General features: G+C 43.8%; 2 protein-coding genes across 2 annotated transcripts in view; one reads left to right on the top strand and one right to left on the bottom strand.

Moving 5' to 3' along the window:
- Positions 1-3446: 3446 nt before the first annotated feature.
- Positions 3447-21535, top strand: T265_06354 (hypothetical protein; the record flags this gene model as incomplete). Its single annotated transcript, XM_009171595.1, has 11 exons — positions 3447-3494; positions 6504-7076; positions 8846-9056; positions 9750-10619; positions 11873-12131; positions 13903-14018; positions 14123-14253; positions 14375-15065; positions 15709-15839; positions 15961-16651; positions 20307-21535. The coding sequence occupies 11 exons, from the start codon at positions 3447-3449 to the stop codon at positions 21533-21535; spliced, it is 4950 nt and encodes a 1649-aa protein (XP_009169859.1).
- A 3350-nt stretch (positions 21536-24885) lies between these two features.
- The window catches only part of T265_06353 (hypothetical protein), a gene marked incomplete at both ends in the record, with an annotated part of 2925 nt that continues 2858 nt past the window's right edge, over positions 24886-24952 (bottom strand). The window contains one exon of the mRNA XM_009171594.1: positions 24886-24952. This exon is cut by the window's right edge and continues 2858 nt beyond it. Within this exon, the coding sequence (XP_009169858.1) occupies positions 24886-24952 (67 nt within the window).

Below are 24952 nucleotides of genomic sequence, written 5' to 3'. Positions count from 1 at the left end.
TTTTGTTCGTATTCAGTTTCGTAAATCTCCGATTTTTGTTGACAAGCAAAAGATATCGCGAAATCACTCGTGTTCATCCATTGGAGGTCTGTTCACAGCAGCTAAAATTCTTCGGACGTCCAGATATGTCATTTCATTTCCCAAAAAATTTGAATATCACTTACACATGAACAGTCAGGTGAATACACCATGTGTTCATTGCACCAAGGAGTTTACCGAATAGTCCACTAAACGGTCCGGTCAATAGACAGGAATTTAGACCACATGGTTACTTTCAGTTTCAGGTCTTTTCTGGTGCATATAATCATCCTGGGGTTACGAGACCTTTTACCAAAACATCAGAACATACAGGTTAACACAGGTATAATAAGGCCATCGCCCTCCGAATTTTGTTTGACGACCCTTTTTGAGATTCTGTCAACACTCGGTTTTGAGTATTTCAGTGCAGATTAAATCTTCATTACACATCGGTATCAACTGTACACTCTCTTACAGAAGCGAGCACAACCCCTATGGAAGAAATTCCACGCTCTGGCGCTTCGCGCGTCCTGCTCCATCAGTTGGTTGGGTGCCTCGTCTATTTCTCTCATTGGTTGTAGTGCCAAGCGTGGGCAGCATGAGCAAATGAGGGGGGTGATGATACACAGCTCACATGTTCTCAGTCAAACCATCGATGTTCTGATTGGCCGAATGGTTAAGATGCTTTGCGACTTCTGACAGTAGGCCAGTGTGCCACCACAACGATTAGGAAGCTGCGTACTCGTTGGACTGAGCTTATATTGCCCATTTCTCCCCACACAGCTCAATCGGAACAGAAGAGTCCAAACTGCGGCGAAGAAACTTTACAGTCACTATCGAAATCTATCACGGCCTCACAACAAGAGACTATCACCACCACTGCTTCGGCAAACATCACGATGGACCCCACCATGTCGACACTTTTACTTCCTAATATGTATTTTGCTCAGAATTTCCTGGATTTACGCGATAGAACCGGAGAAAAATCTGTGAGTTTCATGCGTTCAACCATGCCGCTTAATCAGTCCTTATTGGCTCACTATGTGGAGCAAACAATTCACTTGAATAAAACTTGAAATGTCTCCTTATCTCGTACGGTCTAAAAACGTTTTCAAGCAAGACACTGTTCGTAATAAGGTTAATCATAGTTCATTTTGCGATAGGTCAGCATTAATCACATATTTTCGTAAGGATGCTGTGGGCGATTGCGTCAATCGATTCATGTCATATGACCAAGATAGACTCAGAATCCGTACAAATCGTTTTTGACAGCACAGTACAGGATTTTGCAAACTTGCAACTGTTTCGACTGTAGTCAAGGTACCCCTCTGGATCTAAACTGGCAGTCTAATAGGTGCTCGGTAGATAGGTTCAAGCAACTTGTCTCGATTGATCCCGTGACCGGTGTCAGTAATGAGCGACGCAACCGAGCTGTTGACCGAGTCACTGAGTTCGGTGTAATTCCTGCAGGAGAAATGCTCACGCATTCTCTTGGCGAGTTGGCGTGTCGTGCGCCCAACATGGTCCGCTGGACATTACCAGGAGAAAGAATATAAAACCATATTCTGGGTGAGGACTGGCAACTTGTCTCTGGGGTTTCAGTTGAGCAAAGCGTCGTGAACGAACTGGACATTAGAAAAAAGAAATAAAACCATATTCTGGGTGAGGACTGGCAACTTGTCTCTGGGGTTTCAGTTGAGCAAAGCGTCGTGAACGAAGAACGCAGGTTTGCAGCCGTAAACGTGGACCGGATTGTATATCAGGGTTCGCTTGCGCCTCAGTGACAAAACCATGGCAGTTTGTGTACCATCTTGTCCATATGTGTTTCTGTCGGCAACCACCTGAACTTTGCCCGTGGATAGTCTGACTAACTTAAAGTTCGAGAAGTGGGATGCGATGTCACTCACTCTCAACCGTGAACTGAATGGAGAAGCATACTTGGTTAAAGTTGCTCAGAAGAAGCTGTCTGATATAAGCATCAGAATGTCATCTCCGTACCGTAGATGAAAGTGGGCACGTTTAATCTCCCAGCTCCATAAAAATGTCACTCAACAGGGGATCGGGAAGAGAGACCAAGGTGACTTAATCTACTTGTCGGTAAAAAGTGTAATTAAATAAAAATTAGTGCGTTGGAAGTAACGCACAAAAGTAGTTCCCTTCAGGAGACGGTGGGATCTGGGAGTGTCAGATCTGATGAGTCATTGTAACCACAGATAAAATCCACGATGTCCATGAGTCGACCAGTGGTAAAAGGAGAGATTACACCAAACGATAATGTAAGTCTGGAACTAAAATCAACGTCCTTCATCAGCTTCACTGACATACGATTTCTAAAATCTGGACCAATCATTGGGCAAGTGGAACGAATGGATAATTAAACATATCGATATTGGGTCTCAGTGGGATGCCTTTATCATGAAATTTAGACAGGTCATAAAGTCGTGGGATTATGTTATCGACAAGCTTGAGACCCTCATTCTGACAGTCTATCAGCTTTTCCTCAATCATCTGGATCTGGTCATTTTGTCTTTTTCTGTTTGGTGAATCTTGAAGTACTACTCATCTTTCTTAGTTAGTCATCCTCATTCATGAGTTTGTTTCCTATCCGTCATCAGGCTCTTTGAGTAGTGTGTCAGGCCCCATCCATGATGCTGTGTTTTCAATCTATAGACTAATTTTAGCCGTCCACTTCATCATAGATTTAGATTCCCACTGATCATCCTACTTCTTAGGTTAATGTCTAGTCCCCGCTCTTCAACATCGTTGCTTCGTTTGAGTATAACTTCATTCAGTTTTTGGTATTTGCGTTTTTTTTGCGACTGCATTGCGTTCGATTCGGTGAGAATTACATCCAAATATTTTACCTTAATACGAATCACATTATCTGTCGGGAAAGACTGTGGAACGGTATCTGGGCACAGTGTTTCGTCCTTCCGCCCATTTAGACAAAATAGAGCGATTGAACTCCTGGATACATAGTATAAACCGGCTGCTATGTAGTCCAATTTTTGGAGGAAAATAGAAGAAATAATAAATCATTCAGCCGTAGCACCCTATGGATGCCTAACTGCCATGCCACCCAAAGGAAGCACGAGGGCTGGGATACTGCCAGGTTAACCAAGCCTAGACAGGGGAAGTCGAGAGTCAGAGGTCGGGTTCGAACTACGGACCTTTCGGTCAGTAAATTTGCGCTCCAAGCACTCAGCCATCTCATCTTCTTTGGAGAACAGTACGGAGGGAGCTCCTTTCTGAGCTATCCTAAAACAGATAGCGGCTGGTGACGAATTATACTATGGATTCTCATTATAGTTGCCTTCCTTCCGTAGTACGGAGAGCTACTGATAACCTACTGTCATACAAATAAAAATGGGGAACTGTATGGTGGCCTCATACCTTTCGCATTGTCCCTCCAGTCGGTTGAAACGTCAATGAAAGGAAAAGAAGTAACTATACCCGCCGAATACACGCAATCGCATGTTAGTTTGGTTTTCATGAGAGGTTGACCTGAATCCTAGATAGATCTTTCCTTCATGATTTTCTTGTTCAACTAAATGTGCTAGACAAAGTGAGAGATTCAGGTGAGTTTCCTGTGAAAAACAAAATCGTCTAAGAATTTCGTGCGATTTGGGCTCAATCATAACACAAGGAGACTGGAGGAGGGCTTGGCAACTGCACCTACCTGATAAGCCCGAACTGGAAGGGTGGAACCGGTCGTTGGATGTCGAACAGATTTCAGCGAGCTTACGAGTAGCGTATTACGTCTAAATAACTGTCGTTTTAATTTCTGAATTTCACCTCGTGTTTATGACGGTGAGAGATTGATTGTAAAATCAGGAGAGCCATTTTCGAAATGAACTTCTCGAACTCCGTTTGACTTTTGTCGCTGAGGCACAGCGAACGCAGGTTTCCCGAACTGTCCTCAATTTCGACATCCTGTAAGCGTTCCGTTTTGGTGTTGATTCCGGACCATGTCAGAAGATGATTGCAAATATCTGTTCAAACGTGTGCCACTGGCGTTCGCAAATCCGAGGTCGTGGGCATCCCTGGGTCCTGGTAGCCGTGTTCGTGTTTGTTGCTGTCCTAGACACAACTTGCACTCCGGCTAATTCAGTCCGACTAAGTCAGGCCGAATCGACCAAATCCGAGATACACTTTTCTGTCCACATCACACGTACGGGCACCAGTTTAGATAGTGAAGTGTCTTGGACAAAGCATTCCAGTCCCTAGTGGTGTTCTCCAGCTTACGGGAGTAACCGTGACATCTCAACTACACATTGGGATTACAGCCCGTTAAACGCATTGTGCTAAAAAGTCCCTGCATGCAAGCTGATGATTGTCTGAACGCAGGACATCTCACCAATAAACTGGAATCATTCACACGAGGTGCATCAAATGCCGTATTTTGTTTATTTTTTTTCCGAAAAATGTCCAGGAATCCTACTAATGTTGACCTTCTGGTACTCCATATCTTAACAGTTGTGCCAAATTTCAGCGAGTCTTCAAATTATTGTCACGTTGCTGCCAGAGAAATACTGAAACTACCTTTCTCAAGCAGAGTATCTACACTAATTTTGTTATCATAGCCTCCTTCAGTCAGTCAGTGGATAGGTTTCCGTAGTAACAGCAGATGCTGAATATAGACTAAACTTGTGTCTTCATCATGAAATGGATTTATTGTTCTGCATGGTTCAGACTAGGTGGGTCAGTTGAAAACGATTACATTGCTACACTGCTAATACCCAATTCGTCCTTACTCGAAAGCTGTTTAGGAGCGATTCGCCGTAAGTGTCACAATCGACAGATCGCATTTGAAAGTAGGATTTTGAGGCTCTGTAACCAGTGATTGCATTGAGTTCGTACGCCCTGGAGACGGTAGTCCCCAGGGTTCAGTCAGAACTGTGCCCTTGTTATAGCTACCGTCCCCGTCACAAGAAAAGCTAATAAACATGTGACCACATGATGTGATTATCAGGTGAGTGGCGCTATATCCTGTCTAAGTGCGAGTTAATCACAATTCTGATCAACCGCTCGTGTTCCGAACCGTTAGGTTTTCAAACTACTAGCCAGGAGGTCGCGGATCAGATTCTCGTTAGATCCGAGCTACGGCTAATTTCCAAGAAGGATGGAACAGCCGTATAATGCTTCTTCTGGGCTTTTCAGCATAGATTGGTTTCGTTTACAGGAGGAAATCTCAATGAAAACCAACAAGTCTCCTCACATTGCCTACAATCCATAGGTAGCTCAGGAAGAAAATAATCCACACTATGGGTGAAAATTCAATCTGAAAAGTATTTCCTCGAGGGTCCAGTCAACACGTGACCACTTGATGTGTAAGTTGTACGTAAAGGAGCGGGTTGATCATAAATTGTATACAAACGGTGTAATTTTCAACTGCCAGCCCGGAGTTTGCAGGTGCTAATCGCCTTTGAGATTCGTGGGTTAAGCAATGCTGATTATCTATATTGCTGATTTGTACAGTGCTTCACGGTTTTCCACCATAAAGTCGTTTCAATTGCGGGATGAAAACGCGATCAGACTAACCGTCAACGGATTTTTAGCAACCTTATGAGTAGTACATTACAAAGATATACAGACTAGCTATTGTCTGCATGTGTGTCACCGTTGGCCCTAGTTATTGTCTGCATGTGTGTCACCGTTGGCCTTGGAAAAGGTAAAGCTGTTAAGTCTGAACAACACCCCGAACAGTGGTTCAAACTATTGAGTTGAGTCATACTGACTGCAATCGATCAAGCACAGCTTCGCCTATTGATTTTTCGGTCCACATTCTAAGCCCTCCCTTTGGATTGATTACAGACACCTCGAGTGACAACTTTTCAGATGGAAGGTTCATGCACCGTATGAATAACTGTTCTTTCTGCGCTACTCATAATCTGTCTGAAGTTTGAGGAGATTCAGAATTTTCGAATTGAGATTTTGTCCCGTGAGTGACGCCAGAATATACTGAAAAGTTGAGAAGCAGCGCATAGTTGTGTACCCCACAATGCACCAACGGAACCTCCGAACATATCTTCTTCAACTCGGTCTAAGATGCTCATCACATGACTAGGATTACGATGTTTCATTCAGTTTCACCACCATACCTAATGGCTATCCATTTTATAATTTTTAACCAATGTTGATCTGGTTGGTTGGTTGATTTTGAGTGGCATCTGTTTTCTGTCTTGGAGGGCGAACCACCCTGTGACCGCTTCCTTCCTTATTACCTGTATATCGGATGCAAGATGCATATACTGTTGGATTCATTCAAAAACTATTTTATTCTCTCAATCCATGAGAGTTTGTATGAAGCCATGCCTAATAGACATTGAACGAGTGAACTTTCCTCATTACTCGTAAGTAGAGAAATCCGATATCAGAAAACGACGATAATCGGCACATCGGACAATTCGATTTGCCGCACTGAATATGATCGTTTTAATCCAACAGCCCAAACAATTTAACCCTGGTTTTTCCTCTTCACCAAGCTACTCTCGAATGACCTATTTTCTGCACTGCAAAAGTACAACGGGACGATCGGTTGGGACGCAACTGATAGCGGTAATGTTGGACAAAATCAACCCAGCAAAGGAACGCGAATATGTAGCGATGACCTTTTCTCGCCCACTTTTGCGGCCATTGTACGACAATCCTTCCAACAAGGTGACAGTCTGAGTCTGACGGAAGATTATAGTCAGGGTGCAGGGAGGCACTCGACATCCACACCTTTGACCACGCGTGATAGTAGTGATCTTCCTACAACAGGAACCATGCCAACCATAAGTCCTACTAACTGTGACAGCCTGGATCGGATCCGGGATGGCCTATTTGGCTCAGCGCCTAAACTGGATATCTCCGTTGATCCAGCGAATACAATCGTTGACACGATTGTATCTACTCCTGTTTCTGGCTCTGCAGCTTTTAACCCACAAACCTATTTGTCGACGCAAACTTGCAGAAGTTCGGAAATGGAGGAGCAGTACGCAGGCGGATCGCATTCGGACAGTGAGTTAAACCTGAGCTCTGATTCAGCGCGTCGACGAAACCGGGAAGATATCAAAGTGAGTTCAATTTACGCAACTAGTTACTATTGAAACACTCATTATTTCAGGAAGAGACTTTGGCCGTTTGTATGTAAACTCCACGGCGATGCACTCCAGTTACATTGCTTTCTGCAGTCTTTCACTGTCAGACTCATTTTCGGAGGATGCGTTCCTGAGAGGTCATCTGTCTGCGCAAATGACTGGTATTACTCTTAATAATGTGATCGCATCACTTGAAAATCTGTCGGTACTCGCAGAAAGAGTGCCCTATTTGGGCCAAATAACTGACATCAGTTCGCTTGTATTCGTTAGCATGCGCGATTTGGGAAGAGTGGACAAGGTGGGATTTCAGCACCGGCTACACTTTGTTATCTGGATTTCGTCGGCCTCAACGGGGTACACCTTATACAACGATTTGTGTGGTACCTGAACCCAGAGACAGCTGGAAAATCTTACCATCTAGGTCCGGGTATTTAGCCTCAAATTTTTGAAGTGGCCGAGTGTTGATATGAGTCGATCATATCAAAATACTACTCAGATAGGGTTGCAGTGAATGCAGTTAACCAGCTAATTTGATCCGATCACAGATCGCATCCACGACGACACAAAGGTCACCAGGGTCCAAAGAACATATAAAAAAGGATGAGTAAACATAAAAAATCACGACCGGGATAATCTAAGGTTAACCGCTGACCGGTTGGAGTTGGTTCCATTTCTAGTAACATTTTAGTTTGTCCCGAATTAGGTGTTTCGACAAACCATTTTAAAGTACACTTTCATGGTCTGTGTTGCGGGCGCATCACAATAAGAGGATTGGCTTTCGTGTTGCTACACAAAGTACTCTTGCGGCTTTAAAAAGTTCCACCATTTGGTATCTCCAGTTTTCACATTCCGGTGCTGTCCCAAATAGCAGGCGGCACATACTGGCTAGAAACTCAATCACGCAATCGATACGTGGCCTTGACGTCACAAGCATAAAAAACTGTACAGCTGACCACTACGGGAAAGTGACGCAGTTCTTTAGCATAAAAGATATACTAAAATCACAAACATTCTAACGAAAATTAGAAATTACGCGTTTTGCTGACAAGCGTTGTTCATAGCAAGTGACCCCCTGTTTTCAGACTATGCGAGCGATGAAAGTGAAAGATCATAGGATTTGGTGGAGTGTTCTTGCCACCATTGTGTGGGCAGTGAGGAGATTTCGAAGTCTAATTTCTTCTGATGGGATGAAATCACGCCTGGACTAACAAGTTGAACAGGCACATCAGATAAATCTTGAATGGTGGTTCTGTATGGAGTTGTCTATTCATGCAGTATGAGTTCATGAACCAGTGCATCTAGAATTCTAGACACTTTTGATTTCCACAACTAAAGTCCGCATATAAATGAATCTGGCTACCACCGTGGTGCTCTGCTAACCTTCTCTGTATAATGGATAGAGAAGTTACACAGCAGGCATTCGGTTCAGAAGTAGGGACTCGCAGAAGCAGGAACGATCTCTTGGCTTGGCTTATAACTCTAACGAAAACCAGAGTATCCAGTTTTTTCCGACCAATTAATAAATCACTCTCAACTCAGAGATTCCCTCATATGTTGTAATAGACGGTGGCGACACCTTGAAGGGTCTGAATGACCTTAAGTGAATTTTTCACTATAAAATGAAGACTTCGTTAGGTTTTCGAAGAATAGACAAAGGTATATCCAGATTTGTCTACTTTGAACTTCACAGTTTCTTCTGTTGCGAAACCTATCACCAAACGCCTGTACCTGCGTGCACCTTACAGATACAACCGTATGCCTTACGCGGATCTGTGGAGGTTTTCCGATGTCCACTATGCGAAAAGGATGAGATCTTCAGTCGTGGTCAGCTGACACATCACTTACAAGAACATCAGAGCCATTTCAAACGTGACGATTACAAACACGTGTGTTGCTTCTGCTTCAGTGAGCTGAGCTCTAACAGTTCCTTAGAACGACATTTGCTGACCCATACAAGTGAGTACGGAATATTCTCTCGCTACTTTTGTACAGTAGTGTCAATTTGAAAGCAACTAATCATTTTAACAGTTTTAGTGGCGCTGTTTCATTCCGGTGTGATCTTGACACTAGGCTACATGCTCACACTAGCTTCACAGATCATGAATAGCAAATAAGGGTAAGCTGAATCAAACAATTCAGGTTCATTTCAGGGAAGCCTGCTCACAATATCCCCAGATAGAATAATATTGCCGACTACTCATCTCGGCATATGGGAATGAGTTGAGAATACCATGGCCTATTTCTTTTTAGGTAGATGATTTCTTCACACATCCACACATTCTGCATCATAGTTCGCTTATCAGCATCCTTTTTCCTAATAATAACTTGCCTGGCGAAGGAGGAATAAATGAATTTGATGTTGAAAGGGAACGTTGACTGTCAGAGGGGAGTGAGTAGCTTCCATTTTGGAGGTCTCTTCTTGAAAGTTCCGGCATTCGGCGTCTGTGAAGTTTCCTGAATAGGTCGCCAATCAACTTCATTTAGTTCAACTAAGAGCTGAACTTCCTGCCCTGTCCATAACCTTAAGGTTTAACCGTTCTGATTCCCAATTCTTGATACTCATTACCCTTGGATAATTTAGCTAGCCACAACTGGAGAGTTGAGTGCGATTCCTAATTTACGTTAACGTGGCCACTCTGATGATTTTAGATCATAGGCCGTTCAACTGCTTTTACTGTGACAAGGCCTTCACCACAAACGGTAACCTCAGTCGACACGTACGCACGTCACACCAAGTAAAACTGGACTCTTCGGCTACCGAAATTGCAACTGAAATATCTGGCTCCGCTGCTCCTTGGAACCCGATTTCGAACGTGATTTCTAGTGCAACTGATCTATCTCTAAAACCTGAAGTTAGTACTCAACAGCCCTTCTGCCCCAAATCAACGGAAACACCGTCTTCAGTTTGCCCTTCATTCAGAACAATAGATCCACATAATAATGGCGCCATACCGGATACGTCGAACCTCACTTCAGCAGAATTAGTTGCAAATTTTCCCGTGATCCCGTCGAGTTTTTCGGTCGTAAGCCAGCTTCCGTTCCTCAACCCCTTCATGGCCCAGGAACTCAACGTGCCCTGTCCTGCGACACCCAATATGTTGAACGTGGTGAATTCCACCAATATTCTGTGTCAAAAGCAAGAAATTCGCACCCAGTTCATCGCTGTCAGTACAAAAGACAACGCCATCAATCTCGATAGACCGAACTATAGTATAGCAGGGCATGAGTACATACAGCCCGCGAAGATCTTCCAGTGGCTTATGGAACAACGCATGCAGAAGTACAATGAAGTTAAAGACGTTGGCGATGCACGGAAACTGTCCATAACAGGGTCTCCAAAGTTGTTTTTAGAAGACGAAACGCAAAAGACTTATCTACACACGAATGCAGGAAGCAGAAACTTCCACACGGTAAACCTACCAGTGTCGGAGCCACTCTCAACTGATGTTCTGTTTACACAGGATGACAACTTAAGAGGACGCCGGAATTTAGCGATGATTAATCGAACGGAGGACAGTCGTCAGAAATCTCCTGCCTATCCTCTAAAGGTCAGTTTGGATCTTTTATGATAGGCTTAACATAAGTATTGCCATAAGTATTGCTATGATCCCTTTGGCAGTAGCTACCCTTCAGGCGAGATGACAATTCAAGTCATGACTGACGAAGAACACTTTCACAGGCCGTAAAACGGAATGGACACTGCCATGAAGGCGATTGTTGTCGAGTTTCGTGGTCAAGAGATTTGGAATTAAGGGCACTCCAACTGTCGGCTGAGTTAGAAGCTATTCTTAATCGTATGTATCTAAACCCTTCCGTTGGTTTGTTGCAAAAACTCATAAGCAATACGGTTTTCAGGAAATACTGCCTAACCATAGGCTTTAATACCTCTTCGTATCCGGACAAAAAATAATAAACCAGCACAATTTTTATATAACCGTAAATTAATAAACCAGCACAATTTTTATATAACCGCGGTGTTCGGTCGTTGGTATCTTTATACAGTCATACAAGCGACTCTTAAACGAACATCTACAACTCGTTCTTTGGAAGACTACCGAGTGTTCTTGGTTACTCCTCCCATTCTAACTTCATACAGCTGATGGGATTGAGGAGTAGACCGTAAATACACCTTGAGGTAAATTGTGGGTTGTCTGAGGTAATTTATTTATCAAGTTACAATCTCTCAAGGGAACGCCTTGGAACCCATCAGTCTGTATTTAAAATTTCAAGAATGTGACATCGTGAAATTGGGAAAGCTGTGATCGGACAATTTGGCCGCTTAGTGGTCTCTTTTAGGACCAGAGGTTGAATTGACAGTGAGAAATAATCGTAGAGGATATTTGGGATGAGGTCAGTTGCATTCCAACCCGTTGCATCTCGGTCTTTTTGAAGATGCTGTCCATTTTTATAACTGGGCCTCGTTGAACATAGACAGAGTTCTGAGCCGCCAATAACTCATTGTATGCCTGGCTTTGTTCTCTTCCGAAACGTGATGGATTAATTTTTTCAGGTAGTTCGCCACAGGTTTACTCGGAATCGTACATATCCTTTTTTGGCCTATGGCGGATGCTTGTGGCGTTTGTCATTGCTTCTGGCAAGACCTACAACTCATTCTTCACAGAAAAAACATTCGATATTTAATTAGTTACGAAAACTCACAAGTATTGTACCGCCCATACTCGATCAGAGGGACCCCACCGTTCGAACGATTGTTTGTGACCGATTGGTATCCAAGATGTAATAGAGTTTGCTTCAAGCGACGATATTATCAGACCGCCGAAATCTAAACAATCGTAAAGAAAATACTGTCGAACAGATGGCGGTCTCAGTGCTGCAAATTCTGGGTTTCGCTTTCCTGATGATTGTTGTTGCAAATTGTTCAACAAAACTTGCTTCAGCAGAACCACAGCCGGGACTGCGAGTCATGAACGGTGCAAACATAATCAGTTACAGGAAACGGAAACCCGATATGTCCGCTTTCTGGGAGGGAGTGCCTGATTTGGGCAGGACTGTTCTGTCTACTTATTGTTCGTAAGTAGTGAAAACTGTTTGATACCTTGGTTTTCCAAGGTATCGAAGGTCTCAGAAGCACAATCTATCGGATCTGTCTTTCGTGGGTCTCACTATTATCAGTGGTGCAAAATTTTAAATTGACTGAAGTTTTTCAGATATAGATGTAAAATATGCTCCTCAGATTCCGCTAATCCTCCCTTTCTACAGGTTCAACGTAAATATCATTCAAGACGGAAAGGAACACTGCGACCCTGCACTGGACTCCGTCAGCTCGGAAAATCCAAACTCCCACTACGTAATCTTAATAGACAAGGTAGTTTTCTTCTGCCATTATCTTAAGCAGTTTTTGTGTCTTTAAGAATCCTATTGCACGTGCATTTTTTCATTGCAGTGGGAGTTTACAGCCTCCTCCGTCGCAAGCTACGTCGCATACATCGCATGCACCGCAGATCGCGAGTGGCCATCCGAACTCAAAAAAGTATATGCTGTGGTGATCTTGAACGCAAAACTAGGTAAGCTGAACGCAACATTTAATTAGAGTATCCCGTTGAGTTCTATTAGTCCAGGGTAGCGAAATTCGTACTGAGCTAAATGATCAGAAGGCAATATGCTTTTCCACGAGGACTTATTCATATCTGAAGATAGAATGTTTTCTCACCTAAACCGTATAGATACAGCCTAAAATAATGCGGAGTAAGCTAGTAAGCAAATGATCATGAACATTCGGGACGAAAGTAACAGAAGGGTTACGAACTGAGATTAGGGCCAGCAAGCCACTCCGTTACTTAGGACATCCGACTATTGTTACCACTGACCACTCCGAAAGGAGGTCTATGCATCTCTCGCCAAGCACAAAACCGTATATTCCTCCAGATAATTTAGCAAGTTAAGTGATGAGGTTTCGATTGGTAGTCATACTTTTCCAGTGCTTGGGTACCAGTACCATCAGTTAACTACAGAATACTACCAAGCAGATTAACCCTTTTGCACTGACTGTAGTTCCCAGTTTCGTGTCCACTGCCCAAAGATCCCATACTCCTGTGACCGGTCAAACTTAAGCCTTACTATAAAACCATTTTGGAGGCGGAACCTTGGGTCTCTGGTTTCATAGGACCTTACTGAAATGCTGAGCCGGGCACTACGAGAGAATATATACTCAAGTTAGCCGGATGTTAGTGATCGACAATAGGTCTAGCTTACGTCACCGTGTAGGAACTTGTGAGATAAAAGCATCCTAGCGCCTTTGTGTGATGAGATTTTCTGGGACTCATTGCTAGCAACAAGTGTTTTGTAAACAGACCTGGATGACACCTACATCGGTCTCTTGTTCAGTATGATTGCACATTCAGGAAAAGACAGTTGGTGTATACAGCACACCCCAAGCCTAGAAATTTACTGATCTGGATATAACTTCAACGACAGATTGCTGTTCCCTTAGGAAGGTCCTAGTTACTTGTTGATTTCTATACAACCTGTCCTCGAGCATACTGGTTCAGGTCAATAAGTTTGGTAGGATTCAATCAAATNCCTACAATCTTGTGGCCTGGAATATTCTATGTTTGCACCGCAGAACTTTTATTTTAGTTTGCATGAATTAGTTGCATTAATGTAAAACCACCCTTATCGGTGTTCAGATCAACGGTTTTCAAGAAGAAACCCGTCAATTCTATTCTGTTTGATTCATCCAGAGAAAATACTTCTTAGTATTTTAATAGGGGGCTAGGTGGCTCAAGTGGTAAGAGCGCGACTGGAAGGTCGGTGGTTCGAAACCGGCCTTCTTAGTATTTAGGGGGCTAGGTGGCTCAAGTGGTAAGAGCGCGACTGGAAGGTCGGTGGTTCGAAACCGGCCTCTGCCTCTCGACTACCTACCTCTAGGCTTGGCGACCTGGCAGTATCTCAGCCCTCGTGCTTCCTTCGGGTAGCATGGCAGCTAGGCACCGGGAGGGTGTTACGGCTGAACGAATTTTTATTTTTATTATTTTAACAATCGTGATATTGTTTATCTGCAGTGCCCTTTCCCTGTATAGCTACCATGACACTCGAGGAAATCACGAGGACTGAGTCATTACCAGGTTGCCTAAGCCTAGACAGGAGCATTCCAGATGCTGGGGGTGGGTTCGAACCACGAACCTTCCGGCGAGTAATCTTCTGGTAACAAACGAACCCTGTAAACTGCAACTTCATAAGATAAGTCCTTTTGCCGTTTGATCGAAGCTTATTTTAATTACGTTTGACAAATTTTTTCTCACTATGACAGCCAGTGCCCCAACTCCTTTGAAAACTTGCCCAAAGGTGAGGATGTGAACGTTTGCAAAATGGTTCGGGATACATTTGAATCAGATAGTCGACTTCTGGTTTTCACTTCTGGTTTACGAGCTGTTCCGACACCCCAACTAGTGGCGCAACAAAGCACGGAATCATGTTTTATCGAGAATGATATTCCAGAGGTCCTTGACCTGTCCATCCGACGTGTATCCAGAGCTGAAGAAGGTGCAACTTCAGGATCAATTGCTTGTCATCAGTTGCTACCAACGGGTATTCAGCGAGTTGAGGATTCCATTCTGATTATGAATGCCGTGTGTAACCAACTGAGTCCAACTCCTCAGCCGTATACTACTCAAGCTGTACCAGGCGCCTCAAGCTCAAATATTTTGGGTCAGAACCTACTAACACACTTGGAAGATATTCCTCTCGATTTCAGCAGCGCTCACCAAGCAACTCCTCAGCGGAACTTACCGCTGTCTGCCAAAATCTTCACAGAGCAAATTAGCTTTCAAGCGGGACGAATTCCGCTGAAATCCCTTCCAGCTATTGCGAGGGCAGCCATCCCATATGTGCACAAGAAAAATTCATACAAAGATGCGCCAAAACTCATTACATGCCCCATTCCTGGCTGTACGCAAAAGTTTCCGTGGAACAGCTCATTGAAGCGGCATATTTTGACACATACCCGTAAGTTTGAAAATATATGCGAGTTGTGCAAAACCGTTATTTGGGGAAAAATTACTTTCGTGGAGATCAGTGGATTTTGGAGTCTGTATTTCAACTTGAGTAACTGGGCCTCTACACAGTACAAGGTTTGATTTCGGGGAGCTGAACGGCCCTCAGGTGGTTCCCCATCCAGTGAGCGCCTGACAAGTGGTTCGCAGGGTCGGCCAAATATAAGAAAAAAATGGATCACGAGTAAAGAATCGTTCACAAGGAGTTACATCATGAAAGACGCTGGAGGCCTTTTGTAGAGTTATGAAAGCCGTGCGTTTTTTGTCCAGTGAATTCACAAATCGAGTATTTTTTTGTAAGAGTTAGTTTGTTCCTATGCAGTTTGTGGAATCGGTATAGTGACATACCATTAAAAACCATATTCCGTTTGAAATAATGGAAATTTACTCGATATCATTTGGCCATCAGTGTGGATTGGATTAACATCTTCCTCGTTTTCTGTGATGATAGATAGCGAAGAAATCATTTCCTTTTTGTTTGCACTTGCTTGAAATTTTACCATCACGTAGGTGTCAACGGTGAGGACCACATGCACGAGAAAACAGAGTATTTTTATTTTTATTATTTTAACAATCGTGATATTGTTTATCTGCAGTGCCCTTTCCCTGTATAGCTACCATGACACTCGAGGAAATCACGAGGACTGAGTCATTACCAGGTTGCCTAAGCCTAGACAGGAGCATTCCAGATGCTGGGGTTGGGTTCGAACCACGAACCTTCCGGCGAGTAATCTTCTGGTAACAAACGAACCCTGTAAACTGCAACTTCATAAGATAAGTCCTTTTGCCGTTTGATCGAAGCTTATTTTAATTACGTTTGACAAATTTTTTCTCACTATGACAGCCAGTGCCCCAACTCCTTTGAAAACTTGCCCAAAGGTGAGGATGTGAACGTTTGCAAAATGGTTCGGGATACATTTGAATCAGATAGTCGACTTCTGGTTTTCACTTCTGGTTTACGAGCTGTTCCGACACCCCAACTAGTGGCGCAACAAAGCACGGAATCATGTTTTATCGAGAATGATATTCCAGAGGTCCTTGACCTGTCCATCCGACGTGTATCCAGAGCTGAAGAAGGTGCAACTTCAGGATCAATTGCTTGTCATCAGTTGCTACCAACGGGTATTCAGCGAGTTGAGGATTCCATTCTGATTATGAATGCCGTGTGTAACCAACTGAGTCCAACTCCTCAGCCGTATACTACTCAAGCTGTACCAGGCGCCTCAAGCTCAAATATTTTGGGTCAGAACCTACTAACACACTTGGAAGATATTCCTCTCGATTTCAGCAGCGCTCACCAAGCAACTCCTCAGCGGAACTTACCGCTGTCTGCCAAAATCTTCACAGAGCAAATTAGCTTTCAAGCGGGACGAATTCCGCTGAAATCCCTTCCAGCTATTGCGAGGGCAGCCATCCCATATGTGCACAAGAAAAATTCATACAAAGATGCGCCAAAACTCATTACATGCCCCATTCCTGGCTGTACGCAAAAGTTTCCGTGGAACAGTTCATTGAAGCGGCATATTTTGACACATACCCGTAAGTTTGAAAATATATGCGAGTTGTGCAAAACCGTTATTTGGGGAAAAATTACTTTCGTGGAGATCAGTGGATTTTGGAGTCTGTATTTCAACTTGAGTAACTGGGCCTCTACACAGTACAAGGTTTGATTTCGGGGAGCTGAACGGCCCTCAGGTGGTTCCCCATCCAGTGAGCGCCTGACAAGTGGTTCGCAGGGTCGGCCAAATATAAGAAAAAAATGGATCACGAGTAAAGAATCGTTCACAAGGAGTTACATCATGAAAGACGCTGGAGGCCTTTTGTAGAGTTATGAAAGCCGTGCGTTTTTTGTCCAGTGAATTCACAAATCGAGTATTTTTTTGTAAGAGTTAGTTTGTTCCTATGCAGTTTGTGGAATCGGTATAGTGACATACCATTAAAAACCATATTCCGTTTGAAATAATGGAAATTTACTCGATATCATTTGGCCATCAGTGTGGATTGGATTAACATCTTCCTCGTTTTCTGTGATGATAGATAGCGAAGAAATCATTTCCTTTTTGTTTGCACTTGCTTGAAATTTTACCATCACGTAGGTGTCAACGGTGAGGACCACATGCACGAGAAAACAGAGTCGCTTCGTAAAACCTGTGCAGTGCAACGTGCAATAGGCTAGAGAAGTGCTTAGACCAGAGTAGCTTCAAGTTCGGCTTTTGCAGATACTACTTCGTAGTTCCGTACACTGTTGCCCCCATCTGAAACGACGGGTCGAAATAGCTCTCTTTCGACCGATAACCGCTCCTAACCAAGAGGTAGCTGTGGTTGTATGTGAATAACTGGGGTGGGAACCAGTTTTAGTGCTATCTACCCGAATGTCTTGCAACTCAAATTGAGTCTGATACAAAAGGTTTGCAAGTTCCAAATTTCTTTCCGATGCAATCAGTCATGGTTCTTTCATTTAGGAGATCCAATGGAGGGAAACTCTACGTCAGCAGTATTAAAGCCCAAGTTGCAAGCAACCCTTGTGAAGCAGTTTGGCAGTAGAAGGCCAGGAGAACTACAGGTTATTGTAGGTGATTGTCCAAGCCACGAAATAGGCATACGATCCCAAGCGTGAGTGCGAAATTTTCGACCCAGGCTAAATCAAAGAATCATAGGTATAACTTTCCATTTGGTCCCTCCGAAGGTGGGAAGTTGCATATTTTTCTTTGTTTCTTCCTACTCGAGAAGGGATTACCCCTCTTAGGGGGTAAACTATACCGTGAGACAGATGGAAAAAAGAAAAAACATCTAAGAAAGGATCAATTATTTTCGACAGTTTCGTTGGTTAATCTTTGTGAATCTCCCTGAGCGTGGCGTACAAAAGTGTGGTCTCGTGGCTTGGGCTTTGCGACGAATCGTAAAACGTTTCTTGGGGTTCGGAACGAAGGTGCCCGGCGCGGTTGTTTAGGTCAGTACTAGGAACGTTCCAAACTGCTGCTCAGCTGAAACCACGAACTGCTTGGTTATGTGGCTCTCAGCTCATTTGTACTAATTCTGGTCATCTGGTGATGAAATCTTGAGTAGTAAGACTGCGTTTTATCAGTGGGCGCCAAGTCGGCCTTCTCGGAGGGTGTCCCATTCGGACAGGTCGACTAAATCCCTAGTTCCATGTGACAACCGACTAGGACATTGTTCTGACTACATGCCAAAGTTGTTCGCAGGTGTGCTGAGCTATTTTGCGGTTCGAAAATTTGTCTACTCTTACTTAACATTCACTGTTTTATCATCCGTCGAACTGTTTGGTTGTCGTCGTCAGGTTTGCCATACAAGATAAGATAGTGGCTATAGGGTCGCTGAAAATTTCAATCGGGATTTCGTGCCGTAAGTCAAGCCAGTCTATGATGATAAACTGGGAAGCATTGGGAATCATCAGCAGCATGATTCGCACGAAACTCCTATAAGGAGTTCCGAACGCTCTACCTTCCGGCCAGGAGTCTAACGCCTGACCTTTTGGGCACGGGCGACTGATCAGCAGTGCGATTAACTCACCCTTGGGGGACAAACAGATTCACTCATCCTTCACTCAAGGAAACTGCACCGCGTGTTCACGTGGTCCCTGTCCAATCGGGCGTGACTTCTTAGCTGTGGCTCACTCAACTCGCAAATCACTCCTCTTATGAATTGTTGATTCTCTGACACTAATATTGACCTATTTATCAATTGTCACATCCTTGTAGTGGGATGCTGTCCAACAGCATGTGGACTATCATTCACATCCTTGTCCTGTTCGCCACTCAGTTGTGATCGAAGCTATATTAGGGTAGACTTACTTGTAGACATCTTAGTATTGGTCTAAACTTGGTTTATCGGAGTGATCGGTCTGCACTCAGCTACATGAAGCAGCCCACGTGTTAGCCGATCTGAAATTGAAGCAGTTTTAGGCAGGATTTGATTGCCATGAACTGCTATAGAAAGATCAAAGTTGGGCTCCACCATTCCGCTGGGAAGAGCATTTGAGATCAGAGAAATTCACCCTACATTTAACATGAGCCAAGGTATCTACGGGAAGCGGCTAGTAAAAGTGCTTTGGCTCCATCAATTTTTGAGTTTACTGTAACTCCCATATCGACAATCGTTAACAGCATTATGTTAGCCTTTTTAACCTATTAATTTCTGAAAGCCTGGGGCGTCTATTCCTTCGTGACGCGGTCATTCAAGTATCCGCACATTCACCGACCGCACATACCTGTTTTTAGCTAGTGATCAAAATCAGTGTTTGGAATTGTTTATAACGATGACTACTAAAATTAGACCAGCCATAATCTGCCTGTCACGGATCATCGTTGTAGACCACCCAACAACCGGTTCAGACGGCCTTTTGTTCCAGATATGGTCGTTTTCTCATCTTAAAAAACGTGAGTTAGGCAATCTTCTGTAGAGCTGGACGACTGGAAGAGCCTATAACCGAATTTCGTTCAACGTACGCCCGAAGAAGCCTCGATGACGAGCACTTCGAGACTTGCATGAGAGGGGTCATCACCTTCTTGTTTTTCAGCTTGATGGAAAGCTAACTCCACCATTATTTTTGAGACAGCCAAGAGAGCTACCTCAGGAAATTTCTGCAGCTGCATCTTCATACCGAAAAGGATGTGGATAGCAGGAGAAGTATTGATAAGACGGTTGGGGCAGTTCATTGACCTCGTAAAATTCAACTACCGAATAACCCGCATGTCTATATAACTTTGAGCGCCCCAGTCGACCGAAACGATAGCGGAGGTTTAATTCCAATGAAACACAACTTTTCGCAGGACATCCGCTTTAGTTACTGAGAGTTTTAAAAAAATGGACGTTTTTGGCACCAGTGGTGTCCGTTGGCTATTATCTTTTATATGAGAATTAAAAAGGGAATAGAATTCAAACTTGAATCATCCGAGTGCAGAGCTACCTTCTTGGTTGAGAAACTGGGTACACAGTAGTCAATTTTCTCTGCTGAATGGAGGCCTTTCTTTTCATGGATGAACTAGCCTTATGAGTGATCCTTATTAGGGGGTTTCTACAACACATATCTCCCAGTATAATGCTACCTGATTTTTGATGAAATCCATCAAAGAGTACAATGGTTTGCACCAACTTCGAGACTTTTCGTACTCTCATTTGATCTCCTCAGATTTTCACATAAAACCTGTCTACATTTCATTCCACACAATTGCAGCACACAAACCGTTTGCATGTACACGATGTACCAAGTCATTCTCCACCAAATCCAATCGCGAACGACATATGGAGCGTGTGCATCAAGTCAGTTTGAAACGTCAGCGTCAACGAATTCAGAGTCATTTGGCGGGTGCGAGTAGCGAACACCGATCAGACTCAAGTCTTTTCTGCTCTGACTCCATTTGTGGGTCCTTGAACCAAGATCGGGCAGATGGGTCTCGATCAAGTGGGATGGAAGAGCTTCGGGAGGACGAAATACTTTCGATGAATTCCAATGAGAAACAAGCTGAAGATATAAGTAACACTTTGCTCATACGCGCTGGAGACCCAAAGGTGGAACCCAACCCGGAGCGTCTATACACTGCGGCGTTGGTGGCAGCGGCCGTAGCGTGTAGATCTGGTACCAATGGCTTACTCAGTACGGATGATGGGGACGCCAGTACAGATTACTTACTTCCCGCATCTGTATTGAAAACTTCCCTGGGCCGTGCAAGTAAAAGGTATCGGAAGCAGCAAACACCTACAACAGTGCACAGCCCCGATAATAAACCGGCTACTCCATTGAGCCCAATGGTATCTACGAAACAGGAATGCCAGTTTGAAGTGGTTGAACCTGCAATGGATCTTAGTCTCCGCAGCCCCTCAGCTCTAGCTGTCCAACCAAACGTCCAATGCCCAGTCTGCCTGGTTCAAGTAGCACCTCGTCAATTTCGACGCCACTTTCAACTACATCAATCGGAAAATCCATTGTTTCGTTGCCATCTTTGCCAACGGTCATTTCGTGATCGTCTGGAGACACTGATACATTGGTCGTCCGCTCATGCAAACGAGTGGAGTCGGTTTGTAAATAACCTTGGTATCAAAGGTGGAGGACCAGCGGAAGCCTTGACATTTGCCTTCAACGCAAATACCGAATTGATGGTTGACCAAGAATTCAGTTCCGATGCATCCAAACTCACATCACTAGGAGAAGGAGGTATTGATCTGCGTTATGTCGCCTGCTGCGTGTGCCTTCATCGCTTCGGAAGCCAGCAAGATCTGCAGAGACATATGCGATCCCATACGGGCGAGAGACCATATGTGTGTCCTGAATGTGGGAAAGAATTCTCTCTGAAGCACAGCATGCATCGACACTATCGTGTTCATCTAAAACAGAACAATCAATCTCCAATCCAGGAAGACAAGCTTTCTCCAAACATTGTACAAACTCCTCCCGCAAGTTCCTGACGAAATATACCGTAGGGTGTATCACCCATATCTATTTGGGGGGATCAAGCGCCAAACTATATCAACAGTCCTCTGCTGTTGGAACTGCTGTCGGAAACCGGAACACACAACTACATATTGATTTTTTCACTTTTTCCATGTTCTCACAAAACTTCTTTTTGTTTTCAGTTGTATAGCTGTAACTGCACACCACATGGAATGGGTAAAAGGAAAGGTTTAATGAAACGAATTCGTTTTTGGTCCTAACTATTCACACTTGTTTACTGACCATGTTGAGATTTTCGCTGAGCTTGGGAATTTACTTGCAAACGCTTCGACACCAAACCAGCAGACATCATCAATGGGCTGTTGGGGGCCACCCTGGTTGTCGTACCGATTAATGCTTAGAATCTACGTGGTGAAAAAACTTACAGGATATCGCAGTATATTTTCATAAAGGAAACTATCATAAGGTTTCTGAAAACTCTTCGACGGCTCACGAACAATCCCGCCCTTCTTGCGGCCAACCTTATATTCTACTTTAATTCACGTGTTATAGAAGTTTCCAAATGACCTCATTAATACACCAATTTTATTTCAGCAGGGGTCTCAATTGAATTCCGGTTGAATCGTCCATTTATAATATCGCGCCAAATGGAATCTGAAGCGGACTTTGTACAGCACATTCAGTTGAAGGGTATTATAAACAAGGAATTCAGATGGGTCGGGACCAAATGTTATATAAGTGGCTTTTCTAGGGGAGCTCGTACCGCAGTGGGAATTGGATGTGTTAGAAATCGGGACATGTGTAGCTGGATGGGTGTTTCTGAGATCCAGTCTTTGCAACGGTATGGCCAAAACGGATGTGGAAGCTGTTGCAAGGGATCATTTACTAAGACAATTTCGATGTCGGAAGATCTGTGCCCTCCGGTGGTCAGATGATTGGATAGCTCGGTATGTGACTGTAATTGTTGTTCTAGATCATCCAGTGAGGCCATCTGGAAAGGTTTTACAGGGAGCATTTTGTGTCAGGCGCTGAGTTGAAGCCTCAACCATGGACATACCTGTTTCAAATCTTTTATAAGGAAGATAGCGGGAAGCATTATTGGAATACCATCTGAATAGGTGTCTTCTCGGATGTGTCGATTAGGTCCCGCCAAGCTTATCAATTACTCACCAATATCGAAACACCCTCATACGCCTTGTTATCCAATAAAGGGGAGCACGACATCGTCCAAAGCCTCCGTGCATGTATTACAGTTAAAACAGCTGGAAGGTTATGGTATCTAGCGTTCTAACTGATCATCTGCAGAAGTTGAACATACAGTTTGGTTCTACTGGTCACACGCAATAAAAGTTAGTAGTTGTGATGACTGCAAAATTCATCAACGACTCTTTCAAATAGACCACTGCAATTCTGGAGAATTTTTGTTGCCATATAACGAGAGCGCCTCGAGCGCAGTTACTGAGAAAAAGTGCTACGACAAATGGGTCTGAGGTATCAGTTGGATCACTGTAGAACTGACAGTAGGCTTTTATCTCTGAAGCTCGACTTTCTGTCTGCCGATCCCCTTAATGCTCCAAAAAGCCAGCTCACATACACTTATTGGTGATGTAGACTTCTCATTGTGATAATTCGGCTACCAATGTCTCCAACTGTCCGGTTAACCCAGCAGCTGAGGTTGAATGGATCACCGTATTTGAGGTACCTTAGATCATTTCACCAACTGAGCCAGAGGGGGGGCCGTAGCATGTGCAAGATTTTGTAGCCAAGACACCTCGTGATGAAGCTCGAAATGGTTGTGCGATTAAAGTTTCTAGCACTACGCGGCTTCTAGCTGTTACACAACCAAATGCGACCTACAGCACCACAAATTCTTGGGGGGGGGGCGGTACACAGCATCACCATTGTAGTGGCTGGCTTCCAAAGACACTGTTATCCGTCTAAGCCACATCGTTGTTTGATTTAGAACCAGGATCTAACTAGTTCGCCTTGATGTACAACAAACATATTGTCGACTGGGTTGTTGTGCTTTCGCCAGTTCCTATGGAAACATGTTTTGCAAGAATGCAATATATAGAACCTTCCCAAAGAAGGTCACATGGCAACAGGTCATATCGAGGTACTGTAGCCAAGTGCGAGAAAGACACTGCTCATTTTCCAGTACACTTAGGCTTAGAGATTGAAACGTTTATCACTGGGGTGGGAATCGCTAGTGAGTAAACATCATTCTTCATTTTCACAAAGTAAACTGCTCATTGGGTTGTTGAAAGTTCTTCGGCAGCCTACCATCCGTTGCACCCTTTTCAGGCTTATCAGGTAGACGCATTCCTCGAGTTTTTGTCAACCTCATGTTTCGCTTGAACCCTGATCGCACGCAATTAGTGGAATACACTCATTTGCATACTAATTCGGTTTTGACGGAAGACTCACCTGGAACCTGACTGAACCTCTCTTTCGTGACGGTCCGCTTCAACTCAATGCGCTGCACCGGGCAGCCTCATGTTTCACTTTGCACAGTATTCTAGATACTGCATTACCTTGTTGTTTGGACCTAGCACACTACCCACAAGGTTGCTGAAAGCACTTTGCCGACCCACAACTGGTTTCACCCTTTTTAAGGTCCATCAGTTAGTCGCAGTCCCCAATTTCCCCTCAGCCTTATGTTCTACTTGAATCTAAATTGCACGAAGTTTGCCAGCTACACTCACTTGTAAAGCAAGTTGGTTTTCACAGGAGGCTCATCTGAATCCCAGCTGAATTGTTTATGCTCGTCTTCAACCTTTGTTCTAGACGTCCTGATTTGTAGTACATCTTGACCAGCTCCTTCTCAGGACGAAAATCAAAATTCGAGTTTTGTCTGTTACAGACTACAAGTATTCTGCTCAGAATCCAAAAGCCTGCTCCATTCGGTCAGGAGCTGCGTTTGAATAGCAGTGGACTTTGTTATCCCACCTCTCGGTTTTGAACAGTTAAACGCCAAGTAACCCCACATGTGCCCAATGGTCAATTTTGGAATTATTATCAAGAACACTAACTGTCTTTTCTCAACCATAGCAAAGAAGGGTCGGACTTCATCTGGACAGGTTCTTATATACTTGCTGGATATTTTCACATACTATCAAGATAGTAAATGTTTTCTAACATACACCCGATAACCGGTTGGCTACTTCAATTACTGGTTAACAAAAACTGATCAGTTTCAAGCGTTTATTGGATTTCATGCATATAAGAATGACTTGATCACATTTTTCACCAGAAATCTCTGGATTGGGAGAGTTTTAAGATGGTCATTCTCGTCCAGACGCAACGATAGAGTAGTTCTCAAGTGCTTCTAAGGTCATAGGTAAGCTCATATACGAACAACACATCAGTTCTCGTATCTGACCTTGGATCCCAAATTTTGCTGTGCGATTCGTCCGATCAGATGGGCAGCG

Source organism: Opisthorchis viverrini, assembly GCF_000715545.1.
Source record: "Opisthorchis viverrini unplaced genomic scaffold opera_v5_126, whole genome shotgun sequence".
Classification (NCBI taxonomy): domain Eukaryota; kingdom Metazoa; phylum Platyhelminthes; class Trematoda; order Opisthorchiida; family Opisthorchiidae; genus Opisthorchis; species Opisthorchis viverrini.
The sequence above is the reverse complement of the archived record's forward strand: the minus strand, read 5'-3'. Positions and strand labels throughout refer to the sequence as shown.